This window comes from Pleurodeles waltl, chromosome 5 (assembly GCF_031143425.1).
Source record: "Pleurodeles waltl isolate 20211129_DDA chromosome 5, aPleWal1.hap1.20221129, whole genome shotgun sequence".
Lineage (NCBI taxonomy): Eukaryota > Metazoa > Chordata > Amphibia > Caudata > Salamandridae > Pleurodeles > Pleurodeles waltl.
The window spans coordinates 263,375,013-263,399,408 of record NC_090444.1 but is presented as its reverse complement, the minus strand read 5'-3'; the positions used below and the strand labels follow the sequence as shown (position 1 = coordinate 263,399,408).

Sequence of the window (24,396 nt, the reverse complement as noted above, 5' to 3'; positions counted from 1 at the left end):
TCAACATGGTGGCCTAGTCTTTGGTGCATCTCATTTTAGCTTTGAGTTACCCACTCTTTGATGGTTTCCGGTTCTCCACACCTATATCGCACACTTGGTGAATTGTGTGATAGTAATTCTGTCCGTCTTTGTGGCAGTGCTTGGCAATTGTAGCAATATTAACTTCATCTTGGATGAAGAGAACCTTCTGATCCCCAAAATTCAGAGCAAATATATCAAGGCAACATAAAGAACAGAAGCACTTCTTCAGGGAATCGAGGAAACTTAGAAATTGCTCAGAGATATGAAACTGTCAATCTGGATAGCATTTAAAGGCACATCCCAGGTCATTCCAGTGATTCCTCTCACTACAAAAGTAGGAAGGGGGCTAAATTGGGAGGAGACTAAAAAGGAACACATTTTCATGTCAAGAAAGTGCTGGGCATTTGGTCTAAGAGTATACCTGAAGTTATTTAATAGGAAGCATCACAGCCAATGTCTGGTGTACCGAGCTACTCAGGTATATTCATTGACATGGGGTAAAATTGAGGATTCTGCAACTAAGCCCCAGAAGAAGGAATGTCTTGGAATGTAGGAAATCCTAAGGGGTATGTTCATGTTAGTATGTCAGGTTTTCATTAGAAGTGCCCACATTATCCACATCAATGATCATCCTCAGAGTGTGGATGCCAAAGACACCGTCTGAAGCACTAGCGATCCCCTTAATCGATCTTCTGAACTTTTTAATGCCCCACTATAGCCAGTCATTGCCCACAAGCTGAAGGTATTAACCGAATAGTGCTCCAGGGGCAAAGTCACTGTACATGTATATACTAGCAGTATGTGCGCAAACCTTGCTTTGCTTAAGGCATAGGATATGAAATCTTTCAAATCACTTAATATGCATTGTTGTGACCCTTCCAGTACTACTTAAGTGTTATGCTCAAGTCATTAATGATTGCTTGATCCATGCAAATAGGGTTTCTAGTGCATAGGAAGTAAGTCGAAGGGGCACATCAGTAAACATTGTTATCTCATGCATGGTAGATTTGAATGGTTGCCTTCCCTTCTTTTTTGACTGGTTTTATAATAGTGCAATATGTACCCAAAGGGCCTCTTTAGACATGGATGTAGATGGTAATAGGACATCTGCCAAAAAATTGGTATAAATCCTGTCAGCACAGCTCTTAGTTTCCACTCCTCATTTTGTCAAGGGACCTTGGTTTCCTAATGACAGACTTGTTACTAGCTCTTGCATTGAGAAAACCATTGCATAGCCCCAACTCCTGTGAGAATGGTGTCAGAAAGTCTGCATTATCAAGGTAGTCTCTCCAACACCATCCCCACTCGTATGTTTCTTGTGCAAGTTTATCATGTAAACGTTGGGCTCATGGACAAACAAATCTGCATTTTTTCACCCAAACTTCTAACACCTGCTTACCATTAGTTGTGTGTTTTTGAGACAGACTTGCAATATTGGTCTCTGTCTTCAAAATAAAACATAAGCACTGTGCAACAGGTCTACAATGTCACCATAACATGGCTGACTTACTGTCACAATTTCCATCCCAAAAACAGCTCTGCCATCCAGGCAAAAGCCTCTTTAGAGAAATATGGTAGGCTTCTCTCAATTATGCTGCACTCCAAATGATAAATCAGGCCCATAGTCCAATTAACCCCACCCATTCAGCCTCATTTTTAACAAGCTTTCTAAACTCTCCCTTTTTTTAAAGAACCAGTAGGCCACAATACAACATACCATTTAGAAATCGAAAAGAACTTGCTGCAGATTAACCATGTCAGACGTGGTAGGAGAAACTGTTATTCCACTAATTCTGAGTGGTTTAGTAAATCAGAAGGTAATCTGTAAGGCTTGTGTCAGAGTAACTCTATCCCCAAGATGTGATTAAAATCTTAGATCTCAATTTCCAAAATGTGCAGCTAAGAGCACTTTTTTCCTGACTGCACATATATTCAAAAAGGATTTAAATGTCAGTGTCTGATGGTGGGGATATGATCAATTTCATATTTATCAGGTCAGTCAGGAATACTAAAGAATTCTTACATGCTTGATCTAGGAGGGAGATGCAGTAACATACGACAACACTCCTGAGGCAGAATCTTTAAGCAGTATGTAGACAAAGAGGGTAAAAGTAAAGAAAGATCATAAATGAGAAGCCTGTTGGGGTGTTTGGCAAGCAGGTGTTGCCAATTTATGACACTGAATCCATTTAGTCAGTGAGACGCCTTGTCTCCACATAACCACAAGTGGCTTTGCCTACAAGGTTGAAAGATACATTGGAATGGCTTTATTCTTCTTGGAGGGAAAACTGTAGTTCATGTTGATTTGTTTTTCATTTGGAAAATGTTCAATTTAGAAATACTTATGCCATGTGTAATATTATCCAGAGGTCTCTATTGGAGAAACTCCCACATAACTATACTGATCATATAGCGTAGTAAAATAATTGTGTTTGTGGTTGGGAAATTATTTTACATTGGCTAGTTTTCTTGGTCCATTTTTATCAGAGGATTTTGCTTAAAAGTCACACACAATCTTTGCTCAGTGTCTAAAATGCTGTCATTGTTTACATTTCCATTGTGTTTCCTAATCCTGATTTTAACCATCTGACTATTAATGTCTTTTTTTGCCATTACTTTTACTTTCCATTGGAGATATTTGTAACTGTTATGTTTTCAGTGAATTAAGGTGTTAGTTTTTTCCATTGGTTTATTCACACACATTTTAATTATGTTTTAGTTTTCCCTGATTTTTTGATGCAATCCTTTTTAATCAATGTTTTGCTGCTAAGGTTTTCCAGTATTTTTGATGTTTCATTAGTTTTTAAAGCAACATAATTTTATCATTTCATATTTATAGTTAACATTTTAGTTTTTGCCACAGCTTTTGAACCTTCTAATCGTTTGAATTTTTTTGGTTTAATTTTTCTTACTCCATTTTCTCTTTTAGTTTCATCTAGTTTGCACATTAAAAGTTATTTACTTATTGTTCCTGAATTGTGATGTTAGTTTTCTTTGGACACTAGCATCACACACTGTCTTTGCATCATGATTCTCAGTCTCTCAAGTCAATTCAGGATTCATTTGTACCAGTGCATTTATGTGTTGCCTAGCAATATTAGTTCCGTAATGATTCTACATTTAATTGTGTATTAGCAAAGTGTACTTTTTTAATTTCTCCATCAGAATATACTTTTTGGACATTCTCATTCCTCTGTACCCCCGAAAAGTAGGCATTGAAACAATCAATTTGCCCTGAACTCTTGGTCCACAAACTACTTAAAATTAGTTTGTAAATACCTATAGGCCTGTAAATCCGACAGGGTTCGCCTAATTTTGCAGGTATGGCCGCCCAGAGACGCCTGCAAACCCAGGCTTCTTGTCCTAGAAGAAAGTGACAATTTCACTGTACTGTAAAGGTTTCATCTGAAAATTACATAAGTCTTCAAATTCTAATTCTGTGATGGAAGGTGCTAAAATATCTCTGTGAACCTTTTCCAATGTGCTCTGTAGATCTCAACTGATGTGTACATGTGAGGGAAGCTAATGAAAGAGCTGAGTTGTACACTACAACATCAATTTTACACCAAACTATTGCTTTTTTATTTGATTGCGTTGTTGCTGAACAAATGTACTCATGTCAGACAGTGTGTGAACTGGCAAAACTTGTTTCTAGGCACGTAATAAGACTCGAAAATATATTTTCAAACCTTCGGTTTACACTGAACTTAAAGTGTACTTAGGCTTTATTTAAGCACACATTTTAATGGCACCTTTTCACATTCTGCCTGGGTATGAATTCTTGTTTCTCAATTGATTACATACTGTTCATCATTTTCTCTAATCACTAATCCTTGCATATTTTTGTTTCAAAAGATCTTTGACAAAATCGCTATCATGAGCTGTGGGGAGCTCATTTTCTGTGGTGGACACCAGGAAATGATAGACTTCTTCAGTAGCTGCCACTACGAATGTCCCGAGCACTCTAACCCATTTGATTTCTTTGGTATGTGTTCCACCTAGTCAAATTAATTTGTGTGCTCTATTTTCGTTTTTACAAATATATGTTGTACATGTGCAAACATGAGTTTGAAATTGATGTGAAAGCTAGCAAACCTTAGGGATTCAATCCTTAGTTAAATAGAAAGGTTCACTTTAGTACTCCCCAGCACCACCATAAACTGATTCGGCCAATGGTAATGATCCATCTGCCATATTTTACGCACGATCTGTGATTGACACAGTGGCCCACACTGATATGCCCTTAGTGTTGGACCTGCCACTTATTTTTTCAATTAAGGTGTTTTCAACACATCCTGTGCTTTACTTGCAGATGTATTTAAAGTTTTATATTAGTGGCTTTCAAAATGGTTGCTATAAACTGCTTTCATATTTTTTAATGTGCCAGCATAAATGCTTTATTGTTATTTATATTCGGGCACAAAGCTTTCTTTTTCTTTAGAATTATCGCGTTTCCGCAGCGAGTCCATTAGACCACCCTAACTTCTGTTTCACTGTTTTCATCACAGTTACCCTAGTTGTGCAGTTCAATTGCAACGGGATATAGCATTTAAAAGAAACTCATCAAATTTAAAGTTAACATCAGTGTACAAAAAAGTGTAGTTATTGAACTGGGGTACACCATTTAAGTGACTCATGAAATTTAAAGTTACCTATGCAACCATTCGAAAGGGTGTTATGGTTTTGTGAATCAGTTGTAAACAGGATTCTAAACCATGCAATTCTCCTCGGGATAGTTTGGACCCCGCAAGGGATAGGCGTGTGAGAATTATGCATCTGGAGGTGTTTATGCAGATTTCCATACTCTAGTGTGGCATTTGTGACAATACTTTGTCTCTTTCCCAAACATAGCATTCCAACAGAGAGATGGACTAATAGTGGCAAAATGAGTCAGCAGACAACTGAAATGTAGATCCCACCAGGCATGGTACACCTATGTGGAGCAAACCAAATAAGCAAGCCATTGAGGACAAACCACATGGGGAAAAAGAATGTATATGAAAAAGGACAATTTAATGTCCACAACTATGGAAGCTACCCTTAGTGCAACAGTGTGGTAAATTATGCAAATCCCCCAAATTAAATCCCAACTATTTTCTTCTTTGTGCAAGGTTGCACTTCCTTTTCCGGGGTTTAGGCATATTGTTGATGATAAGTGAGGCCACTACATAAACATATAGTGCCTCATTACGAACCTGGCGGTCGGACTGCCACAAATGTGGTGGTCCGAGTGCCATATTACAACCGGCAGTTAGTCCGCCGTCGGACCGCCAGCACCGCAGATTACTACTTAACATCGGACTGACGGTGCCGGCGGTCCTAATCCACCAGGGCAGCGCTGTAAGCTTTTCCATCCGCGTAAGTCATAATAAGGCCTATAGTCTCCCTTAGTTCTTAGGTCTAATCAAAGTATGGCTGCAGCTTGTGGTCTCCAAGAGTGACTCTGTAATTGGAAGGATGCAATGGTGAGTTGAGCAGCATGGTCTCCATTCCAATAAAGAAGGTTCGAGCAGGGTGTACTGGGAGGGAGAAATAATCCAGAACCTGGCCAGGCAAACCACAATGTAGGGGTGGGACTAATGATTCAACGTCCAAGCCATGGCAGCTGGTATACAGCCACAAATATGACAAATACGGGAGACAGGGAAATGAGTCCAAAGATGAACACAAACAGTTTTGATGTGAGAGCAAATGGACTGTGGGAACAGTAACCTCCCATTTATGGTAACCAGGACTAAACAAGTGGGACAAGTGAACACCTTGCTATGTCTCAGAGAATCCATGTGGAAAGCAAATCTCTTTGGAATGAGATACACAGTTATAGAGTGCTAGGTGGCTATCAGTACCAGCAGTTGGACGAGCAAAACAATTTTTAATGGTTTCAGCAGCAAGCCTCTGTGATGGTACAGGGCCCGCAAGAACATATGCAGAAGCAACCCTCTCTGGCATGCCCTCAGGTTATCAAGGTTTCTGAGTGTGGTAGATTTCAGCTAGACCTTGCAGACACAACAGCTGCAGGTATGATCTCTCCAAGTAGACCATCACGTGACAGGAGGGAGACATAGGCAGCAGAGTCCTCTTAATAGGCTTTTCCCTCAAAGGTTAATTGACAGAATGACCAGCCAGTTGCAGCAAAAGGTAGGCATTACCATCTAGTGGCAATCTGAGCATCACACAGAACCAATTTTTCCCATCTGAAATAACACATTGAGCTCATCAAGTCAGAGAACACTGGGTATGGGACTCCTCCTTATTCATTAGAATTCCATGAGGGCACCCGACTGTCTGACTCCAGAAACCATTGCAGAATAAGTAGTTACTCTTCTCTGACAATGTAGAGGTCCTAAAAAAAGTTTAGTAATTCCCATGATCCTTATGAAGTCAGATCCTTTTGTAAACTGGTTTAATTAGCTCTTCTGCAGAACGGTATGCTCTGGCTTCTGTGGATGGGAACTGAGAACGTGTCTGGCCCATTTTCTAGTTTTTTGTAGATTGATGGATCTTTTCAAATCAATCAACAGTGCAGCTCATTAGGTCACACATTAAATCTGTGACACAGAAATTCAAGTTCAAACATTTATTACAAAATCAAAGTTAGATTTATGTAAACGAGTCTCAGAAACATACTATATAAATTCAGAATCACCACAGATAAATGGAATCATCTAATCAGGTTAAATCTTACATGCACAAGACCTACCAATAATTCAGCAATACAAAACAAAACAAACTACACTTGATGTTCTGAGTCCAAACTCTGACCTTCCTGCCTAACCATTGAAACATATTGAATCTAAATATGCTACTTCAGTTAAGAGGAACCTAAAGATTTCTAAAATGAAAGAAATGGGGAAATAATCAAAAGTGTCAGCTTAACTGAAACCTCAGTAGAAGGTCAGATGAGTATTGCATGTAGCATGAAGCCACTTGAGCCAAAGTAGAGTAGCAGATCTGTACCCCTCTATACCCATAGGGATCCACTCTAGTCAAAGAAGAAGGGAGGCCTGCACTTCCTAACTAATTAAACACAATTTTTAATCTTGTAGAACCTTCAAGAATACATGTTGTTATCACCAGTATCTTTCACCTTCTGTACATAAAATGGAATTTGCAACTCCCTACAGACTTTCATCCAAAGGAACCGAACATCAGGACAACCTTGGATAACTCCCATGTCCTGCAGCTCACAAAGGAATTCTGCCCTCTTTTATTCTCATTAGTGCTCCTCGCCCTTGCTAACCTACTCTCTCATGCCTCTTTATCTCAAAAACACATCATGCCTTGCATTAACTGTAGTCTTGTACAGACGCACCTGCAAAGGAAAGAAAATGCAACTCAAACAAAGCTTCACGTTGAAGGTTAAGCATGGAAAAACATTCCAGGCCTTTACTAGCAACAGTTTAACGCAGATTTCAATGCACATTCAAGTATATGGCTATACGTGCAATTCTCCTTAAAAATACAATAATTGTTGAATAATGCAACAATATAACATTTGTTATGAATGGGGCTTCTGGTTGGCTACGGTATGCACCTAAGCCAGGCATAACCCACCACTCTAGTGGGTGCAAGTAAGTTACATGCTAAAGATAACCTGTGCTCATCCTCTGGTAGCTTGGTGCAGAGTAGGCAGGCTTACCCTCAGAGGCAATATGTATAGTATCTGGGCAATATTCTCTCAGTAACACAGTGACACACCACAAAAAGACTCCACGCAAGATTATGAAAACAAGAGATAAGAATCCAGTAAGTATCCTGTATGATACAGCCAATTGTCATGAGAAGGAGTGGGAATTGTAATGCACACCTATTAGACGCCTTACGTAAAAAAATGCACTTTGAAATGTACTTCCTAGGAGCTGTGTCTCCGTCAATGAGTTGTCTATATTGTCACTGGGTTGGCTTTCTGCAATAAGGCGAACACTTGCAGTGGTGAGGAGTACCTTGTAAGCCAGAAGGGAATACTTGAGTCTGAGCAAATGATCAGGGAACTCGACGCTGTCCTGGGGCTGGATCGGAAGTCTGGGCAGACAAGGGAGAGGCACTCACCACCGAGGCCACAGGCCAAAAAGCTGCAGGCAGTTCAGGCATGGCAACTCATGCACTGTTGGCGGGGCTGCTTGGGCCGAAGGCAGAACACAATAAGCACCTGCTGCCCTGACAGCGGGCTGGGAGTTGCACACTCAGGGAGTTTGGTCAAGCAGGTCAGGAGCCGCTCACTCTGGTAGTTCTGTTAGGTGGTGTCTCCCTGTATGTAGTCCTCGTGGCAGCATGGCACTCGCATTGAGGTACAAAGTGCTTAATGCAGCGATCTAGCACCCATAATGAAAATCAGATGACACGCACTGACTCTGTTGCTAGTTGAAGTGCTTCTCAGAACAGGACGCTGACGGATACATGGGGTGCCAGAACCAGCCGGTCGCAGTGATATACAAGGTCATTTTGTGCCCCTGAGACTTTAGAGGGAAAACCGGAGTAGGCCAGCAAGGCAAGCCTGTGGAGTCAGTCTGGAGATGTCTTACAATTTCCTCTTGGCAGGACAAAGGTCATCAGGAAGCAGGGCAGCTCTGCAAGGCAGGCAGCATTCCCTGAGGACAGTCAGACTGAGCAAAGTAGCAATCCTTATGGCACAGCAGCCTTTACTCCAGCAGAGTTTCTTCTTGGTCTAGTAGTGTACTACCTTTGTGGGTCAAGAGGCGCAGTACTTATACATCAAAGTGCCTTTTATGTGGGGGATGACTACAAAATAATTCTTGTGAAGTGCACATGTCCCTCTTTCAGGTCAGTCTCGACTCCGGACAGCTAGTGGGACATAATCAGCCCCTTTGTGTGAACTCTAGTCCCTACCCTTTGAGGTGTAAGCGTGAGGCCTTCTCAACCTCCTCCCAGGAAGACCCATCAGTATACAGATGAAAGCAGATGTGGCTGAGTATCCTGTGTTCTGCGTGTCTGAAGGAAATGCACAAGTATAGCTGTCACCTAGCACAAGCCAGACGTGTCTTGGAGATAGGCTGTAGGCACACAGGGTAGAGAGTGCAGAGAAATGTCCACCTTCTAAAAGTGGCATTTCTAAAATAGTAATGATAAATCTGACTTTACCAGTAAAGAGGATTTAATATTACCATTCCAGTGGCACTAAACACAATGCAGCTATTCTTCTCAGAACAGGAATTACATCTTAGAGATTTTATAAGGAATTCCCAGTGCTGGCATATGAGAGGGGAATGCCTCACAGTAATGAAAAATTACTTTAGGAGTTTTTCATTACTAGGACATGAAAAACTTAAACTACATGTCCTACCTTTTGCTTACATGCCATCCTGCCCTATGGGCTACCGAGGACATACCTTAGGGGAGACTTATATTTAAGAAAAGGTGAGTTCTGGGCTTGGCAGGAGGTTTTAGATAACAAGTTAGGGTGGCAGTTAGACTGCACACACAAGCTCTGAAGTGGCAGGCCTGAGACATGTTTACAGAGGTGCTTAAGTGTTGGCACAATCAGTGCTGCAGACTCACTATTAGCATTTAATTTACAGACCCGAGGCATGTGGGATACCACTGTAAAAGGGATTACAGGTAAATTAATGCCAGTTGTGGGAACACCAATATTACCATGTTTAGTGGATAGGCACATGCACATTAGCACTGATTAGCAGTGGTAAAGTGTTCAGAGTCCTAAGGCCAATCACAAGATACAGAAACACAGCAGGAGGTACAGTCAAAATGTCTGGGGTGAGGTGGCCAGATCTAATAACTGTAATATTGTAATCCCAATACACTGAATATAGATGCATGCATGTATCATATTTTAGTTAATAAATGTAATTGGATAAGCACACATATAACTTTGCTACATTTCTACGTGTAAGTGCACCTTGATTCATACAATATTGATGCACCAAATTAATAATACATTGAAACACGTTATAAATGCCAGTAATTACATTTTAATGTCACCTCTGTATCGCATAATGGCACAGCCAAGTTATGCTCTTTCCTTCTCCCTTTCGATGACATATTAAGTTATCACAAACTTACTCCATTCTCAAATGAGACCGAATAAAACCTTTACGTTTTAATCAGCTTTCATCTAGATTTCTTCAGGCATTTCATATCATAATATTTACACTGACTATCTTGCAGCTTAACATCCACTCTCTTTTTCTCTTCTCAGCCTTTTCGACCTTCATTCTCTGAAAGATTTTGAATCCCACTATCAGAACTTTTGCACGTGGCAATAATCAACAACGGCTTCAAAACAAAATTAACAACTCCACTTCCTAGATTTCCACACCATCTGTTTACAGCAGAAATCCCATCTCCAATTGCTTCCCTAGCTCCTGTCGCTTCCAATTTCTTCAAATCTTTCATCAACCCAGAAATGTTTCAGATATACTTCTCTAAGTCCTTGCTGTTGTCTGGGACATAAGTGCAACATTGTTTCAGCATTTGACAGATTCTGCCCTCTTTTGTGAGCAAAGGATCTAACACAAGTCTATTCTGAAAAATCATAAATCTGATCGCCACCATTTCTGTATTTACAAGTAACAGAGAATTTGCTGTACTTGTTGCTAACTTATCCACTACTGTAGACAGCTTTCTAATCCTCGGATCATTTAGTATCACTTCGATTGATGTAAGCAAAGCACCAAATATGTCTCCAACCACTTCTCCAGCACTAACTCCTCTTCTGGTTCTCAACTTCTTATCCTATTAAGGATCATTAAAATGCTCCACAAGTTACATTTTAGGAAACTTATACCAGAGTAACATGTACCATTCCATCCCTTTGGCAATGTAAAGTAAGCATAGTGTCCACAAATGAAATACACTCCAGAAATCACAGGATCCTAGCCGCCAAAAAAATAATCAATTATTTCCTCTAATATCAAAGATTTGTTCACATTCACACTTCCCAATGGATAATGGATCTAAATAACTCTTCTACTGTTCTCAAAGTAGAATGGGTAGCACCAGTGTCAACCAAAAATGACACTGTGTAGCCATTGACCTCACCATCTACGAAGGGACTACAGAGGTGTACCTCCAAGACTATGCCAGTCATGCAGTCCTCTTCCCTCTCAGACACCATCAGGCTGACTGATTGGAGCCATAGATCTCATATGTTTTAAACATGAGAAACGGTTGGAAAGTATTGCTGTACTGAAATAAATTAACTTACACATACGGGTCTTGGTTCAAGGTTAGCCTGGAACTAGTAGGGTTCTGCTGTGGCATTGGGGGTTGTGGAACCTGAACCACTGGAGCTTCGGGCATATTGTAATTTTGTCCTCTCTGCCTTTGTATATTTTGCATCTGTGTTGGATTATTATTCTGGGATGGCACAAACCAGGAATTTAGTAGACAATTTCCTGGATTAAGATAATGTTCCCTCTTCCAATTGCCTAACTTGTTACAGATATAACAAGAGCTTGTCTTTTTCAAACTAACTACATCCATCCCTGTGCAGGGATCTATTGGGACTCCTCAACCTATACCATGCATTGGGGTCGGTCTCTAGTGACATACACCATGCCCATGCATAGTATCAGAATTCCCTATAAAGGGCTGAATCTGACTACTTCTCTGAGCCACCTTCATCTGAGCAACCATCAACTTTTCCTTTAGCTTCTTCTGGTTCATCTCAAGTTCTTCGCTGCAGTACCATACAAATCTCCGAATCTCGTCAACTGACTTATTCTGCCAACAGAACAAATGTTGTTGAATCATCATGCTAATCTCAGGTCTCAATGCTGATACAAACCTTGACACAAAATATCCCATATCCTTAGTCTCATGTATCTCCATTCCACTGCACCACTTGAAGGCCTGCAACAATCACTCATAGTAAGCATGAATTAATTATTTAGGTTCCTGAGTCATTATATCAATCCTAATCCAATATATATATATTGGGGTGTACCTTTGATTTCAAGAATGTCATGACCTGCTGATACTTTTTCATTACCAACGGTGAAGGAACTTTCATCACCAAACTTCTTTGTGGCTGTGATTCAGGCCACTGTACAGACACTTTACGGTCCACCTACAAGTCACTGAGAAGCACAATGTCAAACAACATGTTTAAATTGAACCGCAACACCTACAACATTTTCACAAACCTCTCATCCTGTTTGGACCACTCCACTGGCTTTTTTCTAATTTTTGGGAAATCATCAGTGAACGATGAATGATCACTTCTGCTCCAAGGCACATGTGCATAACTTCCACCAGACACTTCTCTCACTGGGAAATTAGTTTTGCCCTCTCTCCTACTACAGGAGGTGGTTCGCCTGGGGGTGCTTTCAATCCTTTTTCATTGGCCATTGAACTTCACGCTTGTTAAATTCATTGCATTTCTGAATGTTTATAATCAGTTCTATAATCTGAGTTTTCATCCCTAGAATTCTCATATCAATCATGTCCTCTTCATTAAAACAAACCCAGTTATGTCTCTGTAAGCCTTCAATCTTGTTCAAATCTATCTCATACCTTTGGGCCAATTCCTCTAGCCTATAATGAACCCGTGCTGCACGTCTAGTGATGTCCTTACACATGAACAGGAGTTCATTTTCATGGTAAGTGTTTAAGGGAGTCAAATTTAGATTTCCAGTAACCATCTCATCTAGTTCTAAGTTTAATTTCACCACATCTACTGAACTCTTTCCTGTGACTAAATTGTTCCCTGACTCAACTCCAAACCCACTTTCCCTTGAAGTAGTATCATCGTAAAAGATTTTACCCACTCATCTATTTTCTCAGTGCTAATAGTTTGTGGCACCACAGGAACTTTCAGCATATTTCCATCTCCATGGGCGCCACCACTAAGATTTAAAGGTGGCTCCCATATATGTGTTCTGGTAGTTGGCATTATGTGGTAAGTACCTATAGAAGTACAGCCTAAAAAGTTCAAAGTCGAGTCTGCACTTGTCACACTTGGAGTACCCGTGTGTGTTGGAACCAAAGGAATACATTCTGTCAAATCAGAACTTGTAGCATCTTTACTTGATTCACCAACCGTATTTGGGACAGCCGAATTATAAGCCGTCCTTCCTGGGCCTTCAGGTTTACACATAGGGACCATAGGACTAGTAGTAACCTGGACAGTCAGACCATCAACAGTGTCTGGGGCAGAATCAACTGGAACACGAATTCCTGAACCTTCTCTCCTTGGCTCAAAATGTACATTAGCTTGAGTTACTCCCACAGGACTAGGAGTCACAGTTGTTTGGGCAGTGGTGAACACAGCCTTCCCATTACCACCTATGCAGTTTCCACCCTCCTCCTGAGTCTCATTATATGGGGGTGGATGTTCAGACAACAGCACATCTAGATGGCTGTTTCCAGAATTGCTGTCACTAACCTCACTCATATCACCTGGCTCCTTTTGTTTTTCCTCTGTTTGTTTCTTATCTTTTTTATTTTCCTTCTTTCCCTCAAATGTTTTGCTGTTCAAAGCTGGATACAATCTAATTCCCCCTATCATGTTAGTTCTCCACTTTTTCCGTCTAGCATCAGAATTAGCATCCTCATAGGTGCCCCCAGCTCTACGGGCTCCACACTGATACTTCTCCTTCTCTCTAGCTTGAGCAGCATGTTCCCAAGCATTCAAAGCCACATATTGTGCTGGTCTGGGAGGTGGTTTCTTCTAGCACAACACCCTCCTCATATTTTCAATAATTCTCAAATGAAATGTGCCATATTGTGAAAACTTCAATGCAGCTCCCTTTTCTGTGATCTTGTACCACTGACTAAGTCAGCCACATGTATGGAGTACTATATTTATTCCGATATAATGCCCTGGAGTATCCTCGGGAGGTGCCTCTTTTCTCTCTTTACTGGATATAAACACATCTCCTCTGAACAAGTCTCGAATAACCTTAAAGCATTCCATTTTACCAATTAGATACCAATAAACACAACAACAAATTTTGTTTAAAATCAGGAAGAACTGTCGTATCCACAATCCCTTGTTCAACAATAACAACCAATTGCAGTGCGACCCCTTATAACATCCACAACCAATAGCAGCTCGGCAACACACCAACCAACCTATACTAGAATGACACACTGTGACATCAACCATGTTTCTCGCAGTGGTTCACCCTCCTTTACAATCTGAACACATGCACTCTCTTCAACATCACACATGTACTCAATAGAATACAATACAATAACTTTGGTCCTGATTTAAAGTTTGGCGGAGGGGTTTACTCCATCACAAATGTGACAGATATCATGTCCCTAGTATTAGTATCCCATAATAGCAAACGGGATAGCCATCACATTTGTAATGGAGTAACCCATCCGCCAAACTCTAAATCAGGCCCTTTGTCTGCTCCACTAGAGAATCAACAGTTCTCGATCACACAAGAATATCAAACTCTTTCAATGAACCCATGACCTGTATCAACCAAATTAGTATACATTTACCCTGCACATTAAGATCCACTATCCCAATCGCCTCACATTCACACAAAGATAAATGGCCAGATGTAGAAAGCGCTTTGCATGGCGCAAACTGCGAAATTCGCAGTTTGCGCCATGCAAAACGTGCATCGCGATGCACATTCCCATTTTGCGAGTCAGTACCAACTCGCAAAATGGGAATGCGACTCGCAAATAGGAAGGGGTGTTCCCTTCCTATTTGCGATTCGCACCGCGATGCAAAATTGCTTTGTGACCACGTTCGCGGTCACAAAGCAATTTGCAGTTAGCACCCATGTCAAGTGGGTGCTAACTCATTCGTAAAAGGGAAGGGGTCCCTATGGGGCACCTTTTGTGAATGTCGCCAAAAATATTTTTTCAGAGCAGGCAGTGGTCCATTGGACCACTGCCTGCTCTGAAAAAAAAGGCCTACTCTGCCTACTTCCTTTAAGGAAAACGGGCTGCAATACAAAAAAAAAACTGCTTTATTAAAACAGCAGTCACAGACATGGAGGTCTGCTGTCTCCAGCAGGCCATCATCCCTGTGAGTGCATGGAATCGCAAGGGGGTCGCAAATTGCGACACACCTCATTAATATTAATGAGGTGGGTATTGCGACCCCCTTGCGATTTGCAGAAGGTGTCTGAGACACCATTCTGCATATGATATTGCGAGTCGGAAATTGCGAGTCGCACCGACTTGCAATTTCCAATTCGAAAAATAATTTCTTGCTACATCTGCCCAAAGTTCCTATCTCAACTGTGCCATTGACTATGTCTCACGAAAAGCCCCACCAAACGTAGCAGACACAATATTGTGTTTTTGACACCTTTTAATACTATCCTTGGATCTTAGGCCATGTCGGACCCAATAACCTCTCCAAAAGTGCAACCCATTAAGTCACACATTAAATCTCGGAGGTGGAAATTCAAGGTTATAAGTTTATTACAAATTCAAAGCCAGATTTATGTAAATGAGTGTCAGAAACATCCTATATAAATTTAGAATCATCAAAGGTGAATGAACTCTTCTAATCAGATTACAGGCCTGGTTTCGATATTAGCGGACGGGTTACTCAGTCACAATAGTACGGATATCCTGCCCGCCAAAATCTAAATCCTATTATTCCCTATAGGGTTTAGATTTCGGTGGATGGGATATCTGTCACCATTGTGACGAAGTGACCTGTCTGCCAATATCTAAGTCAGGCCCTAAATCTTACCAGTCTAAGACCTATAAATATTTCAGTTGTGGCAATACAAAAGATCAAAAAACAGCACTTGATGTTTTGAGTCCAAACTCTGACCTTCCTGCCAAACCATTGAAACCTATCGAATCTACATATGGTAATTAAGCTAAGAGATACCTAAAGATATCTAAAATGAAAGAAATGGGGAAATAATCAAAACTGTAAGCATAACTGAAACCACAATAGAAGTTCAGTTAAAGAGAGAGATGTACGTAGCATGACGCCACTCCAGCCAAAGTAGAGTAGAGAGATCTGTACCCCTCTATGTCTATAAGGACCTGCTCTAGTCAATAAGAAAGAAGGGTCTGCATCTCCTAACCATCTAAACACCGCTTTAAACTTTGTGGAACCTTCAAGAATACATGTAGTCATCACCACTAGCTTTCCACCTTCCGTACAATGATTAAAATTTGCTACTCCCATCAGACTTTATTCCTATGAACCGAACCTCAAGACAACTTTGGGTACCTACTGTGTCCAGCAACTCACAAAGGAGTTCTTCTCTCTTGTACGCGTGTTAGTGCTCCTCATCCTTGCCAACCTACACTCCAATTCCCAGTCGTGGCTCGCTGCGTTCTGAAGGGGTGCAGCGGTGCGCGAGGGGTGCAAAAGAAACATTCAATTTCAGTGTTAAAATTGTCTGGGAGCACCCAGCCAAGGCTCTCCCAGGCAGACTGGGAGCCTGTGCCTGCTCTCTCCAGCCCAGCAACACAGTGCCGGGCTGGAGAGAGCACAATACACATGTGTGTTTCGCCGGCCCAGGTCAGCCGGCAAAATACACATGCGCATGGAGAGGGAGTGGTGTGCACTCCCCCTCCGTGCTTGTCACAGCCCGTGGCCCCGCCCCTGTACCAGAAAATGATCCTTTTCATGTAAAGATTTTGCAGCTGCTGCTGCTGTTGGGGGGGGGGGAACTCTCACTGCCACTGCCCATGCCCCTTTCTTTAGAAAACACATGCTTTTAATTAACTGTATACTTGTACAGGCGCACCTGCGAAGTAAAGAAAATGCAACACAAGCACAACTCCACCTTGAAGGTTAAGCATAGAAAAACATTTCAGGCATTTACTAAAGGCAATTTAACACAGAGTTCAATCCACATTCAAGTACATGGCTATACATACAATGTTCCTCATAAATGCAATAATTGATGAATACCCTGCAATAATATAACATTTAACTATAATATAGTAATCCCAATACATTGATAGAGATGCATTTAGGCATCATATACTTCATTCAGTTAATAAATGTCATTGCAGAAGCATGCATATAACTTTACTACATTTCTACTTGTAAGTGCACCTTGATTCATACAATTTTGATGCACCACATTGATACTAATACATTGAAACACACGCTATATATGTTGTTGATTACATTTTAATGCCACCTCTGTATCGCATAATGGCACAGCCAAGTTATGATTTTAAGAACTATGGATTGAGTCTTTCACCAGTGGGCTCCCCAGCCCTCCTTTGACTGGGAGACAATGAGTTCAGAGTCCTTGATGTCGGAAGCCATAGTTTTGATGACAGTCAGGTCATAGAGAAGAAATGTAGTCCATAGGAAGGAAGGGTGCCTCAAGGGTCCTTTTAGGCCCCTAACGAGCCTATGTTAAAATGCTGCCCTAGCACCTTATTGTCAGATCATATTGTTCCACTTAGATAATTTAGAAATATCACTAATGTCAGCATTCCTTTAGCCTAAAAAGTGTATTTTGCGATTTTGCTTAAAGTTTTCCTCACAGTAGTAATGAACATAGGGCCATATGTAGCAAAGGTTTTTACCCATTCTGTGTCTATGGGAAAAAGTGTTCGTACATATGGTCCATAGTTCCCTCTAAACTGCGTACCTGTGCGGGCGCGCATGCCTAGGTTTCCCTCCGTGCAGACACCTACAATCAGCGCACACTCCGAAGCACTGCTATAAGCTTCACTGGAGCCTTTGAAGTGCCGCTGATGGTGGTGACGCTGCACTTCCAAATGCATTTTTAAAGACATGATTTTGTCTTTAGAAATGCTAATGGAGGACGTGTAAATGTCTACAGGGCAAGCAAGAAACAGCTGGAGAGAATTTCCAAAGCTTTTTCTGTAGCCTGAGTCCAGTCTGCCAAGTCTGTAGAACTGTGACTCCTCCACTTTTCGTTTCTCTTTCTCTGTCTTTGCACCTCGTGGAGTCACTATTTTGGCTGCCCGTCACACATACTTGTCTGATGCAATATGTTATACAGTAATAATATTTGAATGAATGAATGAATTAGAGTGTATGCAAGTTAAAAAGCATGCAAGTGGTAAAAGAATAAGAAATAGTGAATGTATGAGTGAATGGGCAAGTGAATGGATTTGTGGGTTTTTGAATGAGCATATGACTGTCAAAGCGAGTAAGGGAATAAACAAGTGAGTAGATAAGTGAAACAGTGATTGAATGGGTTAATGGATGAGAAGTGAGTGTCCAAGTGATTGAGCAAGTGAGTTAGTGAGCAACTGAATGTGGGAATGAGTATGTGAATGAAGCAGTGAGGGACTGTATCGCAAGCGTGCAAATTAGTGAGTGAATAAGCAAACAAAAAATCAATTAAAGGTGAGCTGCAAGTAAGTGAGCTGGAAAGCAAGTGAAAGAGAATGGATAACAGTAAGTGACTGAACGATTATGCATGTAAGTGTGGTGAGTGAAAGAGTGAGCAAATGAGTAAGTGACTGAGCACATGAGAGTGATTTGGTGAATGTGAGTTTACAAACGAGTAAATAAGCAAGTGAGTGAGTGAGACCAACATAAAGTGAGTGAGCAAACAAATGACGACCAAGATTTTGAAGCAGTGACTGAGAAAATGAGGGTGTCAGTAAAAAAGTGAGAGAATAAGAATCTAAGTGAATTAGTGCAGAAGTGTTTGAGTGATTAATGAAATCAGTGAGTGAAAATAAAGCTTTCTGCAGTGGGGGTCTTAAGCAGTGCAACACGGTGAATCCCTTAGCCAGACCTCCTCTACCTCTCCCCAAAACAGGAATTGTGACTCAGCATATTTTTCAGAGAGGAACGCCTCCCTGGGGCAGAGTAATGCTAGCAGCGATTTGTGCTGCCTTGCATTACTCCAGCTTTATCAAGACATGCAGGGCCATGCAAGGTGGCCTTGCGTGGCTTGATCAATCTGACATTAGTGCTGTGTTACCCTTGCGCCCCCTTATGTGGTGTAGGGGGAAGAAGCACTATGATAAATATGGATCAATGTACAATGTCATTGCAGGGTGTCCGCATCTATGTACAATACCATTGCAAGACGTCCACCTGCTGTTTTGTTTAATTTTGTTAATGCAAACATGTCTGCTACTTTTAGACAATAGCATATTTTATTTTTTCTACATTTATTCTTTCAATTTATATTGCATATGCGGCTGAACTTGTGTATGTGTTGTATTGTGATTGTGCAAGTTGGTGAATGCAAGCATAAATTCGTATTTTAGGGATGCACAAGTGCAAGGGTGAGTGACAGGGTGCATGTGTGATGACTTATTCAGTGCCTAAACCACTCAGTGAGTAGGAAGCAACTTTAAATTAAAAGTAATACTTATTGGCATTGTTGCTTGTTATCTACGTTTCAGTGGCAGCTGGTCGACTTGCCTTGTTAAATATCTTATCACTTAGTGGCGCACACAAGCAAGAAAAGTGCACACGCCAACATTCTATTGCTACACATGAGAAAGACAAATTAGAGGGAACATTGGTAATGATATGCTGAATAGAATGTTCAACAAATGTAACAGTAGGCCACAACTAAAAATCAAGTATTTAATTAATGTAATGTATTTATACAACAGTTACAGCTCTGTGCTTTAGATAGCAAGCCATCGCTTAGCCTACATAAGACGAAAAATAATACAAAGTGCATAATATACATGACCTATCACAAAGCACTCGAAGTCTATTATTCTAGGCTAAATTCAATGAGATTAATTCAGTCAATGGTTTCACTATTGAACATTTTTACAGTGGACCTGACCTCCGTGGACACAAGAAGCCCAGAACGTGAAATAGAGACTTACAACAGAGTGCAGACCCTTGCATCTGCTTACAGAAACACAGCTCTCTATCAAAAAACTCTGGAAGATATTGAATATGCAAAGAGTACGAAGGAGAAGCTCCCGGTGGCTTTAAAAAACAAAGACGCACCCAATGCATTTTCCAAACTGGTAATGCTTTTAAGGTAAGTAGACTGTTCACACACAACTTTACCAAAAAGAGTTGTTGCGCTGCACTGCTTTTGTCATCATACGCTCATTTTAATGAATAATTATGGTCCAAAAGGAAAGGCCTAGGGGCTCATTGCTCTTCTTGTACAAGTCTCAATTTAGGTGTAAATTCTTGTTTGCACCCAAATCAGGTTAATGACAGGTAATAACTGCACACATTGGAGGTGATTATCTGAACAGTTACCGCCAGGTAAACCTGGTGCAACCTATGTAGGCAGACAGCACACATTTCATGTTTGCACACATCATAACAGGAGAGAACATGCAGTTTCACTAAGATAGCTCCTATTGGGAAGTCTGAAACTCACAACAGTGCAGTCATTGCACACCTGGTACATCTCCACCTAATGGTCGCACAGTTACCACATAGGGCACACAATCATGTGGAGAACCCTAGAGGTTGATCGCTGTATTACCCTGAATCATGTTATAAAATAACCACTTGGGTTAGCACTATGCATTGAAATCCAACTCTGGAGTTCATCTTCAGGATTGGTCAAGTCATCCCTTGAATAACTTTTTTTAAACCACAAGAGGTGTTGGTGTCAGGTTCCATGTGAGTCGCCTAGTCATATCAATCTTCCTAAATATCTGGATGGATTGTACTGGGTGTAGGGGTGAGCCATCCCGGAGCAACTACATTCTAACTCCTACCGCTTTATTCCAGTAGACGACACACTTGCCATCCGCACTACCTAGCCAATTCTGTTGAACTTTTCCCTTATATTTAACAGAAATGTGGCTCCCTCTTTACACTTCGAGTAAAAATGCTCAAGTTTTCACACAAGTGAAAAAAATGAGGTATGGTGGTTAAACACTGCTCTGTGGCTTTTCTGCAATGGATGAAAAAAACGCTTCAACGTCAGTCCACGTGAATCTAAAAGGAGCACAGAATCCAAGAAGCCCCAGATATGAGTCCGTTTTAGAAATCAGCAGTAGGAACATGAACAAAACCGATAACTTTAGTTGGACCTTGTGGGGTCCATATTGTCCCACCAGCATCGTTATTCCATATTAGTTCTTCCAGCTGAAAACTCCCAAAAATGCTTACGTTTTTTAAGTTCCATTTTGAGCCTCGGTGCCACTAGTAAACTGTGGTACTTCATTGTTATTCAGCATGAGCTTTAGTCGTGTTTTTCTGGTTATTATATACACTGACTGCAAAGATTACAGTTCAGATTGCCACAACCATTAACCAAAACTAAAGAACACCAAAGCAGTGCCCCTTCCTGGCAATGTAACAAAGGATGCCTGTGACTATACTGAGTTGTAGATGATTAACTGTGAATAACGGTGATGTGTTTAACCAAGGAGCTCTGAAGGCATCATACGGATAACAAGAACATTGGCATCAAGTAACTTATTGTTTCTCTGATATGAGGTAAAAGCAGCACATATCTGGATTTCAAATTCGTTTTAGGCTAGTTAATTGCAGTGGAAGCTATAGATAATTAAAGGGTGCAGCTCAAACTATGCCTGGCTTACAGAGTATTTCATACCACAGGTACAATATTTACATGTAAGGCAATTTGATCGGAAAACACATTTGCAGAATTCCATTAATGAGAAACATTTTATCTAAACTATTTTATCAAAATTAACCATTCTGTAGTAACCATTCCATTAAATTACTTTTTTCGAAATTACCTTTCAGGTGTTTTTAACTACTCTTAATCTTGAAAATTGCTTCCCTGGTAAAGCTAACCACAGCACAGAGTCTTCTTCCGCTGCACGTTGTGCCAATCACATATGGACATATCCTCCTCATCATTATTATTGAATCTCTTCAAGAGCCTTAAAAATTAGGACTGTCTGTTCATATAGAGACAATAATATAAAACAGTCAGGGTCCCTCTTCGTGCCAAAACTGAAAAGTCTTTAAGAAGAGCCTAGACAGTGTAAATCGCATAAGCGTTGGATTCAATTGCCAGGTTAACTCCAAAACCTTTCTTCAGCGAGCCTTCTACACTTTTGTCAATTTGCTAACTCATAGATTTTTATTCCAGGCACACTGATGCTGTGCCGGACAGGTTTGATAACATTGGGCTAGTCTGCAAAGATTCAGGAACATTGGATTTTGCTCCCCCTTGACATGCTAACGATAGCTACCTTTCAATCTTTGAAGCCTGTGGGTAATCAGTGCTGGATAAAACACAGTGCTTAATTTGAGCTTGTGGTTTCTGGTGCGGGGTACCATCACTTATTTTTGAGGGCCGGCACTTATTTTTCTGCAAAAGAGACACATATGGAAAGACAGAGGAAGAGAGAACGGAAAAATCATCACAAAGGAAGAAAGCTGCAAGAGTGAGCTAAAGGAGAAGCGAGTGGCTGTAAACACAATAAAGAGGTCCGAGATGGCCTCAGGAGTACGCTGCCTCAGTATTGAGTGCTTGCACATTTAATTGCAGCAACCGCGCCTTTCAGAGGAGAGCTTTGAGCATTTCATTTACAAATTAAGCACTGACTAAACTTTGTGGAGGCCCCCTAGGCAGTCGAAATTTCGCCCCCCCCTTGTAAATTATCTCCTAAATTAATGCAGCAGCTGTGTCTTTAAAAGGAGAGCTTTGGGTACCCGCATGTTTTTATTTACAAACTAAGCACTGGAGGAAACTGTAACTTTGTTTAGCTGTTAAATAGAACATCCCCCCTACTTAATTCCCCTACCTGTCACAGACTGGGGATGGACCACACCCATTAAACCTTACTTTGCTTGGATCCCATCTCCTTTCACAATGAGCTCACAAATGAGGACCACACTTCGAGCAGTAGAAGAGCTTTGCACATATATGCCATGGAAGACAAAATTGCACTTTTCTCAGAAAAATACAGAACATCTGTTTAAGGTTTGATAGTCTGGGCCAGTGTTTAATTTGAACCAGTGATGATTTTTGCGCAGCACTTATTTTTGAGGGCCGGCACTTATTTTTATGCATCAGGCATTTACTGCGAGCAAAGGACACATTTGGGAAAGACGGAGGGAGAAAAAAACAAAAAAGAGTAACAAAGGGAGAAAGTTGCGAGAGTGAGCTGAAGGGGCAGGGAGTGGCTGTAACTGGATTAAAGAGGCCTGAGATGCAGGTGTGGCTCCTCCACTAGGGCGGAGGAGCATCGCCCTTCCCTGCCAGCAGCAACGGCTGCAAACCTTTTATGGGGAATAACGAGCACTGAGGGCAGCGCACAAAGCACTCCCCTCAGTGCACATGTATGGCCGGCCAAACACACACGCCTACAGGGCTTCCTCCAGCCTGGCATTGTGTTGCCAGGCTGGAGAGAGCCTGCACAGGCTCCCAGTCTGCCTGGGAGTGCCCTGGCTGGGCGCTCCTAGCCAATCTTGACGCTGCTCTGAGCAGCATCAGGATTGGGCACAGGGCAGGCTGGGAGCCTGTGCCTGCAGCCTGGGGTGACAAATGAGGAGTGGCGTAGAATTAAGGTACGTTTTTTATTTTGTATTATTTTATTTTATTCCCTCCACACCCCCTGCCGCCACGCCCACCCCTTTTCCCTCCCACAAGCTGGCACTGCCGAGATGGCTTCAGGATTACGCTGCCTCAGTATCTCGTGCTCGCATTTTTAATGCAGCATCTGCGAATTTCAGAGGAGAGATTTGGGCACCAGCACATTTTTTATTTACCAATTAGGCACTGGTTTCCTCAGTTCCCGCCACCACGCCCCACCCCTTTCCCCTCCCACAAGCTGGAACTGCCGAGATGGCTTCAGGATTACGCTGCCTCAGTAATTCGTGCTCGCATTTTTAATGCAGCACCTGCGAATTTCAGAGGAGAGATTTGGGCACCAGCGCATTTTTTATTTATCAATTAGGCATTGGTTTCCTCAGGTTTTCACAGCTGAACCAAGGAAAAGGGTGGTTGGCAAGGAGGTTTACAGCTGCAGGGACCCTGCCCATGATGTCAGGGGCTGAGACATACGAAAGGCAAAGGACACTTCTCCTTTGGATTTTCGTTTGCAAATGTTAGAACAATTCAAACATCAATCCAGTGAACACTGAAGTAAACGATGAATCGCTTTACCTGAAATGGTACCAATGCACTGGAGCTTTCTCCCTATAAATGACTTGTTATCTCCAGGGCACTTCAGCAGTTAAGACAGCAAGAAATGTATGAAACCAGCATATCTACTACATATCTCATATACTTAAGTATACTCTTTAATCTACTAGTTGTGCTAACGTGTGCTCTTACTGTTATCATTTACATTGTATTTACTCGATAAAGCCTTTCAGACGATAATGATGATCAAAAAGTATGCTGGATCATCATTAGGAATGAAAGGTGGTGAGTCACTTTCTGCGATGACATAGGTTCATGGGATTTATGATGTCATGCCTGGTACACCTCTTATTTTACTAGAAGAATTCAGAGACAAGATAGAAGACAGACTCATATTTTGAATGCTGTTGTTTATGTGCTGATGATGTAAAATGTGTATTAAGAT

At 41.3% G+C, this 24,396-nt stretch overlaps 1 protein-coding gene across 1 annotated transcript in view; it reads left to right on the top strand.

Moving 5' to 3' along the window:
- The window catches only part of ABCG5 (ATP binding cassette subfamily G member 5), a 161,733-nt gene that overhangs the window by 27,578 nt on the left and 109,759 nt on the right, over window positions 1-24,396 (top strand). Inside the window, exons 7-8 of the mRNA XM_069236713.1 lie at window positions 3,877-4,006; window positions 19,685-19,898. Of these exons, the coding sequence (XP_069092814.1) occupies window positions 3,877-4,006; window positions 19,685-19,898 (344 nt within the window). The remainder of the gene's footprint in view (window positions 1-3,876; window positions 4,007-19,684; window positions 19,899-24,396) is intronic.